Source organism: Rhincodon typus, chromosome 45 (genome assembly GCF_021869965.1).
Source record: "Rhincodon typus isolate 14 chromosome 45, sRhiTyp1.1, whole genome shotgun sequence".
Taxonomy (NCBI): domain Eukaryota; kingdom Metazoa; phylum Chordata; class Chondrichthyes; order Orectolobiformes; family Rhincodontidae; genus Rhincodon; species Rhincodon typus.
The window spans coordinates 3,355,096-3,364,712 of record NC_063376.1 but is presented as its reverse complement, the minus strand read 5'-3'; the positions used below and the strand labels follow the sequence as shown (position 1 = coordinate 3,364,712).

Here is a 9,617-nt window from a genome sequence, read left to right as displayed (position 1 = left end):
GGGGAGGAAGGAGGGGGAGGCCGGCGCGCTCCCATTGGACGGTCCTATGGGGGATTATCAGGGGACGGGGGAGTGCGGCTGTCAATCACCAGCCGTGCGGTGGGGGGGGTGCTGGGGAAGCGGGCTCTCCGATTGGTTGGCGGGAAGGGCCGGTGGAAGCGGCTGCCAATCAAAAGCCCGCTGGGTGGGGGAATGGGCGGGGCGAAGGGTGTTTTCCGGCGACAGTTCTCGCTACATTGTAGCGCTCGGAGGATACATTGTGTCTTCCGCCGGGATACATTGTAGCGCCGAGATCGGTACATTGTGTCGCTCCGAGGGTTACATTATAGTAGCGCCTAGGAGGAGTTGGGAGGGGGGGGATTTCCGCTCCGGCTGGGCTCCTCCCGGGTCATAGCGACATCAGCAGTCCCACCTCAATGTCCATTCGGCCCCCCTCCTAACCCCCAGCCCCCAAAATTTAGACAACCCTAACCTGGAACCTTTTTCCTCCCTCCTGTCCTGTTCCATCCCCATTTTTCCCCCCCCCCCCCCCCCCCCCATCTTCCCCATCCCCCCCCCCCCTCCCCCTTCCCCTCTACTTTAGGGATCCACCCTTCTGCACACTGGAAATCTCCCCTTGGTGGAGGCTGAAAGGATGGGGGACAAGTCTGGCACAAGGTAGGTACACTTTCACCTCTTGCTAAAATTGTCTGTAATTGTGTGTGTGCGTCTTCTCCCACCTCCTTCCCCGCCCTTTTCCTGCAAAAGTGTAGCTCCTTTCCCTCCCTCATGGGGCTAGACAGCCCCCATTTAAAAAGAGATTGCACCCCCCCCCATAAACTTATTTTTTGGCAGTGAGGTTTGTCCTTTTTTTTTGTTTATTTAGCTATCATCGGATCTAAGCAACAAGTATGCTTGTTCTTCCCTTTTTATTTTACCCCCCCATCACCACACACAGGATTTTGAGGTGTGCACTCACAATTATCTGCCCTTGCCAGCATTATTTACCGGTGTTCTAACTATCCTTTTTCCACTTTCTTTTTATACTGCTGGCCTCCCTGTGTGCCGCCTGTTTTGCCCCCTTTTTCCCTTGTCATGCTGTCTGGCTCTGGCAGGCATAACCACTCCCCCCTCCAATTTTTTTTTATATAGTGTTGGAAGTCCAGTTCTCCCACTGATACCTGCTGAGGAAGTGGCTTGTTTTACCCAGTGCCTTCCTATCTCCAAAGCTCCTGGAGGTCAGCTCACAAGGCCCCGATCCATTCAGCTTCTGCTAACAGAAATTTGGGCTCCTGGCTTTTGAGTATCATGACAGTGTGTCTACTTAAAATGTACCTTTTGCCTGGTATTTTGACCTTCGTGACTACTTGTGGAATGAATCTATCTTGATAAGGAAGTTCTATCTGTAGAATGCTGCTGATTTTAAGAACATCACGTATGTGTGAAATTTATTGTCTGCATCACTTTTCTTTTGGGTAATTATTGCTGTTGGACTTGGAAATCTATATCCCCATCCCAGTTTGGAGGAAGCGTCCTAATTTGCAACTTTATCATTCTTGTGCTCACTGATTTGCATTATCTACTCTTAAACCAATTTGGTTTACAAACCTCCTCTTGTCCTTGTTTCCAAACACAAAATTTCAAGGGCTTGATCCCTAAACAACTCTGAAATCTCCTCCAGCCCTACCATTCACTGAGATCCTTGCCACTCAATTCTGACCCCGCAGCGAGCTTGATCTTAACAATCCCACCATTGGTGGCTGCCTAGTGCCTAGAGCTCTGCATTTCCCTCCCTATACCTCTCCACCTCATTACTTTCCTTTTTCTCCTTGGAAACTTACAGACCCAGTGTCTGAACTGAGAGATCCTGATGTGCCAATACGGAGCAGAAGTAGGCCATTCAGCCCATCAAGCCTGCTCCTCCATTCATTTGAGATTGTGGCTGATCTGATTGTCATCAACTCCATTTTACTCGCTCGATTCAACTTCCTGATTTAAAAATCCATCTCATCCTTGCATATGCTTAATGACCCAACCTTAACAGCCCTCTGTGGTAAAGAATTCCACAGATTCATGCCCCTCCGAGAAACAATTCATTGCTGTTTCTGCTGTCAGTGGGCAACTTGTTTCATCCGAGATGATGATGCTGCCTGGTACTAGACTCTCCCACAAGGGGGAAACAACCTCTCCACATCTACACTGCCCAGTCCATTAAGAATCTGATAGGTATTTCCCTGTTCAGAGATGATAAGACACACCTTTTGAAGCAGTTGGGACTTGAGCCTGGCATTCCTGGCCCAGAGGTAGGGATGCTACCACTGCACTGCAAGGATCCTTGTTCTAAGAGTTGCATGTTTCGATAGTCGTTCTACTAATATCCAGTGAGCAACAATGTTAATGTCATTGGAGCAGGTTCCTATGAAATGCTTTGGAACATATTGTTATGTTGAATGTGCTTAATGAATTTTTTTTTTATTGTTTTTGTTGGTTTCTTCATACTTTTGAGCTTGTGCTGTTTTTTCTGATCAGTCCTTGCCTGGAGGAACAGTCCTCCATCCCCAGGTCATGTTTGCAGGTACCAGACATGGCTTGTGGAAGTACTGTCAGAGCTGTTTTCATTTTGACATGCATCTGAGCATTGACTTGACTGTAAAGCTGTGCAACGCTGAACCCCTTTGTGTTGTTTTGTTGTGTGTCATGATGAGGACTATGTGAAATGAGTTACCACAAGGCACCCTAGCTGCAGTGGGACCCTAGTGCATTTTTGCCTCCTGTCTGAGTTACCATACTACGAAATCCACTGGCCCTTGTGTTGTGATTTTTTTTTGAGTGATTCCCATTGCCTGAGGGGTTCACAGAAGAATTTTTCCTTGGGTGCATTTTGTCCCTTTTTTTAACAGCTTCCTTAGTGTCTGCCTCTGCACATGAGTGTCTGTATCTCATGGCTTCTATGACTCTATAGTGTGGAAGCAGGCCATTCAGCCTAAACATTCCACACCGACCCTCCTGAGTATCCCACCCAGACCCACCCTATCCCTTCACTTCCCCTGGCTAACCCACCTAAGCTGCACTTTCGGCCTAACCTGCACATCTTTGGACTGTGGGAGGAAATCCACCCAGACACTGGGATAATGTGCAAACTCCACACAGACAGTCACCCGGGGGTGGAATAGAATCCAATCCCTGGTACTGTGAGGCAGCAGTGCTAATCACTGAGCCAATGTACAAGGCATGATTAGTAAGTTTGCGAATGGCACTAAAATAGGCGGTATCATGGACAGTGAGGAAGGTTATCAGAAATTGCAGCAGGTTCTCGATCAGCTGGGGAAGTGGCTGAGAAATGGCGAATGGAGTTTAATGTGTGAGGTGTTGCGTGTTGGAAAGCCAAAACAAGGTAGGAGTTACACTACTCAAGGCCCTACCGTTCACTGTGAAAGTGGAATAGAGGGGCCTTGGAGTTCAGGTGCAAGGTTTTGTGAAAGTGAAGTCAAGGCAGTGAAGGCTTTTGGCATGTTGATCTTCATCAGTCAGAGTATTGAGTACAGGAGTTGTGAAGCTATGTTGTAGTTGTACAGGACGTTGGTGAGGCCACACTTGGAGTATTGTGTTCAGTTTTGGTCACCTTCCTATAGCAAGGATGTTATTAAACTGGAAAGAGTGCAGAAGAAATTTACAAAGATATTGCCAGGACCTCGAAGGACTGAGTTGTAGGGAGAGGTTGGACAAGCTAGGATTTTTTTTCTTTTGTGCAAAGGAGACTGAGTAGGGGGGGATCTTATAGAAGTGCATAAGATCATGAGGCATGGATAGGGAGAATGCACATGGTTTTTCCCCTAGGGTTGGGGAATCGAGGACTAGAGGACATCAGTTTAAGGTAAGAGGGCAAAGAATACATGAGAACCTGAAGGGCAATTCTTTTTTTTAACACAGGGGGTGGTATGCATATGGAATGAGCAGCCAGCAGAAGTGGTTGAGGTGGGTACAGTAACAACATTTCAAAGGCATTTGGACGAATACGTGGATGGGAAAAGTTTGAGAAGGATATGGGCCAAGTGCAGGGAAATGGGGTTCGCGTGGATGGGCATTTTGGTCAGCATGGACCAGTTTGGGCTGAAGGCCCTGTCTCTGTGCTGTGGGACTTTGAATCTGACATAAACAGCCACTTCGTGATTTGAGCACAGAAGATCCTGCCTAAGGGAGCGCACCACAGTCAGAGGTGCAATCCGTCAGATGAGATGGATGAGGGCCTTGTTTGCACCCTTCCCTGTGTCCAGTATTTAGTAATGGGATGGCAAGTGGCTTAGCAGTTGCACTGCCACCTCATGGCGCTAAGGACGTGGGTTCAATTCTGCTGTAGGGTGGCTGACTGTGTGGAGTTTGCACATTCTTCCCATGTCTGCATGAGTTTCCTCCCACAGCCCAAAGATGTTCAGGGTGGGGTGGATTGGCCATGCTAAATTGTCCCATAGTGTTCAGGGATGTGTAGGCTAGGTGGGTCAGCTATGGGAAATGCAGGGTTACAGGGATGGAATGGTATGGGCATAGGCTGGGATGCTCTTCAGCGAGTCGATGTAAACTTGATGGGCCGAATGGCCTGCTTCCATGCTGTAGGGTTTCAACGATTTAGGAGATGGGCATGAGGGGACTCTTCCATGGTATCCTGGTCCAATATTTACCCCTCAACCAGATTATCTGGTTGCTGTCTCATTGAGTTAAATTAGTGGCCACACAACATTACAAAATCCCTACAGTGTGGAAGCAGGCCATTTGGCCCACTAAGCCCACATCGACCTTACAGATAGCATCCCACCCTGGATGCCATAGGCAATTTAGCACAGCCAATCCACCTCGCCTGCACACGTTTTGACTGTGTGAGGAAACCCACGCAGACACAAGGAGAATGTGCAAACTCCACACAGACAGTTGCCGGAGGGTGGAATTGAACACGGGTCCCTGGCTCTGTGAGGCAGCAGCGCTAACCACTGAGCCACTGTGACACCCTTTTACTGGTGGTATTTCCTGCATTTCAGTAGTGACATCACTTTTTGGTGTCTTAAAATGCCTTCAAATGTCCAGTGGTCACGTGTAATTTCCTTTTGAATCATCTGAAGTTGCTTCGCAGGGGTTTATCGAAGAAAAATTTGACATCCAATAAAGATTGGGTTACTGAATCAAAAGCTGTTTAAAAAGAGGTATCAATGTGGACTTCACAATCTTCAAAATCTCCCCTCCCCTCCCCCAACCGCATCCCAAATCCAGCCCAGCTCGTCCGTCCTTCCCACCTATCCACTCCTCCCACCCCCATCTCCTACCTACTAGCCTCATCCCGCCTCCTTGACCTGTCCATCCTCCCTGGACTGACCTATCCCCTCCCTAATGCCTCACCTTTACTGGCTCCAACCCCGCCTCTTTGACCTGTCTGTCTCCTCTCCACCTATCTTCTCCTTTTATCCATCTTCCATCCGCCTCCCCCCTCTCTCTCCCTATTTATTTCAGAATCCCCTTCCCCTCCCCCATTTCTGAAGATGGGTCTGGACCCGAAAAGTCAGCTTTCCTGCTTCTCTGATGCTGCTTGGCCTGCTGTGTTCATCCAGCTCTACACCTTGTTATCTTTTAAGTTGTGTGTCTCCATCAAGGAAAGAGATGGAAAAATTCTTGGAAGGCTGTTGCTGTTTGTCACTTGATCAGGAATAAGGTGATCTGAATTGTTACACCAACAATTGTGTTATAAATCTTAGGCAGGAAGTCTCAGAATTTCAATTGCACTTTTTAAAAAATATTTTAAGTGTTGTCATTTCAGGCAACAGCAACTTTGCACCCCCCCCTCACCATGGAGCTACATAGATTTATTTCTGTTAAATTCTCATCCATGATTGAGGGACGTGGACAGGCTGGATCGAGAGCAGCTGTTCTCTTAGGTTCAGGGGTCAATAGGGGCCAGGAGATTCAGAGTGGATTTTGGAGGGGGAAAAAGCTTTATCACTCAGTGGGCGGTGGGTATCTGGAATGTACTGCCTGGGAAACATTTTTTTAAAAAAAAAGAAGCTTGGATGAGCACTTCAAATATTAATAACACTTAAGGGTATGGGACAAGTGCAGGAGATCAGGATTACTGCACTTTTAGTGGGTTTTGGTGCAGATTGGATCGGCCAAAGGGCCTCTTCTACACTGTATGAATCTATGAATATCTGTCCTTACCTGGTCTGCACCGATATGTGACTCCAGACCTACACCAACAGGATGGGTTCCTGTCTCAAACTAACATGACCAACTGCAAACTTGTACTCCCGGTTAAGAACTAAAAGTAGGGCCCATTGATGATTCTTTTCATCTCGCACTCATCAGGATCAATGCAAGAATGCCAAATTTGAAACCATCATAATGATTTATGACTGTGGGGTGTGGTAGGGAAGGGGTCTTATTGGTTAGCAAGCCATGCTGATTGGCCGAAGCATGGCCGTGGGAAGTGCAAGAGGGACTGATAGACTTTGCAAGTTCCCGAATAACTCGGACAGTGCAAAAGCTTTGAGGGGATTTCTTGTTTACTGAGAATGGGTCTCCCTGTAGGAATACATGCCAGCACTCCTAGTGATGCAAATGAGTCACTTTGTGAGTTTGAGTGCCTGAAGATGTTAGGTGTAATGACGAGCACACACTGGATTGTTCAGTGGGTGCTGAAGCTTTGCAGAACCGCAGCTAGCAGATGTTTGCTTGGCGTGGTGGGGGGGATGGTTGGTTTTGGAAGCACAGATTGACTGCATGCAGTCTGTACTCTGCCTGCTACGAACTACCCAAGAAAATTGCTTCAATTAACCAGTTGCTAGGACACAGAGACGTATTCCAAATTAATTCCCTCCATTTGAAATTTTGCCAGCTGGGTTTGGGATTTGAACCCTTGTCCCCAAAGCATTTTCCAGGGTCTCTGAAGTGCAGAGCTGCCTCGAAGTAGTTCACAAAAGTGCTGGTGGAAGATGAGAATGTCTCTTTATTTTATGAAGCGACTTACTATGATATGAAAAATGCTGCCTGATCGGGCAGTTTGAGCAGGTTCACTTGGAATTTTGCAAAGGTAATGGAGTGGAGGGAGCAGCCTGCCGAGTGAGACGATGTGGGCCTAATTTAAAAGAGCCAACATGGACACAATTAGCCTATAAGACGATGGACTGAGTGGCCTGTGAGACGAAGAAAATTTTAAAAACACAAACTGTCATTTTTTTTTGAGTGTGCAAGTTGGAACAATTTTCTGTTTTGAGATATAGGAAGTTCCCTTGTTTTTGTTTTCCAAGTTAAAACACAGCACTCTGACTCAGAATCTACAGTGCAGATTGGAGGCCATTCAGCCCATTGAGTCTGCACCGACCCTCTCGAGCATCCCACCTTATCCCCAAATTTCCAGTGACAAACCAACCTAGCCTACATGTCCCTGGACACTACAGGACGATTTAGCATGACCAATCCACCTAACCCACACATCTTTGGACTCTGGGAGGAAACCCGCACAGACACAAGGAGAACATGGAAATTCCATCCTCAGGCGACTGCCTGTGTGGAGTCGAACCCAGGACCCTGGACTGAGGCAGCAGTGCTAACCACTGATTCACCCTTGAGATTCTGACTTTAATGACCCAACTGGGAGGGTCTCCAGCTCGCATCTACAAGCTTCTGCTCTGGGACCCCCTCCAGGATTTGAGGGGTGTGGTGAGTGGCTCATGTGTCTGTAACATGACTGACACAGCTATCGGCTTCACCATGCCAATGCTTCCAGCAAGAGCCTGTCACTGAGCAGCCGAGCGATGGCAAAAGCTCTAATGTCCTCGTAACGTGTGTTGCCTAAAGCAACTCGGAGACACTGAGAGATCTCTGACATTTGTTGTCTCCATTGTCTCCCATCCAACTTGGATGTGAGATACATAAGCAGACAGATTGGGCCTGTTTTCTGTTCTTTCCCCATCCACCATCAGCTGAACTCCTCATCGGGCATGTGTGCACGTGGGCACACACAAGCTTAGGAAGATAACCCAGTTCCCTCACTTTTATAATGACCACAATGCTGGGCAAATGGTTCCCTAGTACATCTGCTTCCTTTCTTTGAGCAAAAACCTGTGATCACAAAAGGGAAAGTCTGGCAGTTGTCTTGATTTGGGATCTGGGATGCTTGGGAGTGCTGGACTTCTGTAGAGCAATCCCAACACATTCCGCCCACTCCCCCAGCACTCTATCCCTTATTCGCCTGGGATTTAAGGGATACTTTCCTCACGTGTCCATCCAATTTCCTGTTTGGTTTTTTTTTTCATTTATGGGACATGTGTTGCTGGCTGGGTCAGCATTGATTTCTTAACCCTAACAACCCCTTGAGAGGATGAGGGTGAGCTGCCTTCTTGAACCCTTGCAGTCCCGTGTGGTGTAGGGATATGCACGTAGTGCCATTAGGCAGGGAATTCCAGAGTTTTGACCCAGTGGCATGGGGTGGTGGGGGGGGTAGAATGGCCAATTTATATTTCCAAGTCAGGATGATCAGGGGCTCAAAAGGGAACTTGCAAGGGGTGCAGCAGCTTGTGTTAGAGCTGCCCCCATCCAGGGCAAGTGGGGAGTATTCCCTCACACTCCTGACTTAAGCCTTGTCAATGGTGGACACTCTCTGCTCGTCAGCATCCTGAACAAAGCGCCACATCCACTCCCTCTAACACCAACACTCAGTAGCAGCAATGTGTACCATCTACAAGATGCACTGCAGCAGTTCACCAAGGATCCTCAGGCAGCACCTTCCAAACCCCCAATCACTTCCATCTAGAAGGATGAGGGCAGCAGATACATGGGAACACCCCTCACTGCGTGTTCCCTTCTAAGCCGCTCCCCATCCTGACTTGGAAATATGTCGGCCATTCCTCGCAGTGTCGCTGGGTCACAATCCCGGAACTCCCTCCCTCAAGGCACTGTGGGGCACGTGGACTGCAGCGGTTCAAGAAGGCAGCTCACGACCACCCCCGGGGCAATTAGGGATTGGCAACATCTGGCCCATTCTATCATTGAGTCATAGAGATGTACGGCACAGAAACAGATCATCTGGTCCAACTCTTCCGTGCTGACACAGATATTCTAAATTAATCTAGTCCTATTTTCGAACATTTGATATGAATAACTTGTCAAGTCTTGTTGTGTATGATGTCTCAAGTAGTTAGTACTGATGTATGTCAGAGCTGCCACCTCTAACCGAGAGTGAAATCTGAAGATGTTCTATCTTTTACAATGTTGTTTACATTCGATACACAAAAACAGATACAAAACAAACCAAACTAGTTTGGAGAAGGTAATACAGCTCTGAAGCGGTCTTTTTCTCGCTCTTGCACAATGTTCGTTCACAGGATGGGGGTATTGCTGGAAGGCCCAGCTTTTATTACCCAAATATTATGGCCCCCTTGAACTGAATTGTGTGGGAAGTTTAGAGTCAACCCCATTGGTTGAGAGTCTGGAGACATGTGTAGGCCAGACCAGGTAAGGAAGGCAGATTTCCCTTCCCCCAAAGAGCATTTGTGAACCAGACTGTGTTTTATTTTTATTACAATCAATAATGGTGCCCCTTTAGCTATTAATTTTCAACAGCTTGCTTTCATTGCTCAGACCTTTTGAGCATCGGAATT

The 9,617-nt window shown here is 47.7% G+C and overlaps 1 protein-coding gene across 2 annotated transcripts in view; it reads left to right on the top strand.

The window, feature by feature from the left end:
* Positions 1–262: 262 nt before the first annotated feature.
* The window catches only part of LOC109925864 (arrestin red cell), a 118,899-nt gene continuing 109,544 nt past the window's right edge, over positions 263–9,617 (top strand). For both annotated transcript variants that reach the window (XM_048620169.1, XM_048620168.1), the window contains exons 1-2: positions 263–296; positions 584–657. In XM_048620169.1, the coding sequence (XP_048476126.1) occupies positions 635–657 (23 nt within the window). In that variant the 5' untranslated portion in view covers positions 263–296; positions 584–634. The remainder of the gene's footprint in view (positions 297–583; positions 658–9,617) is intronic.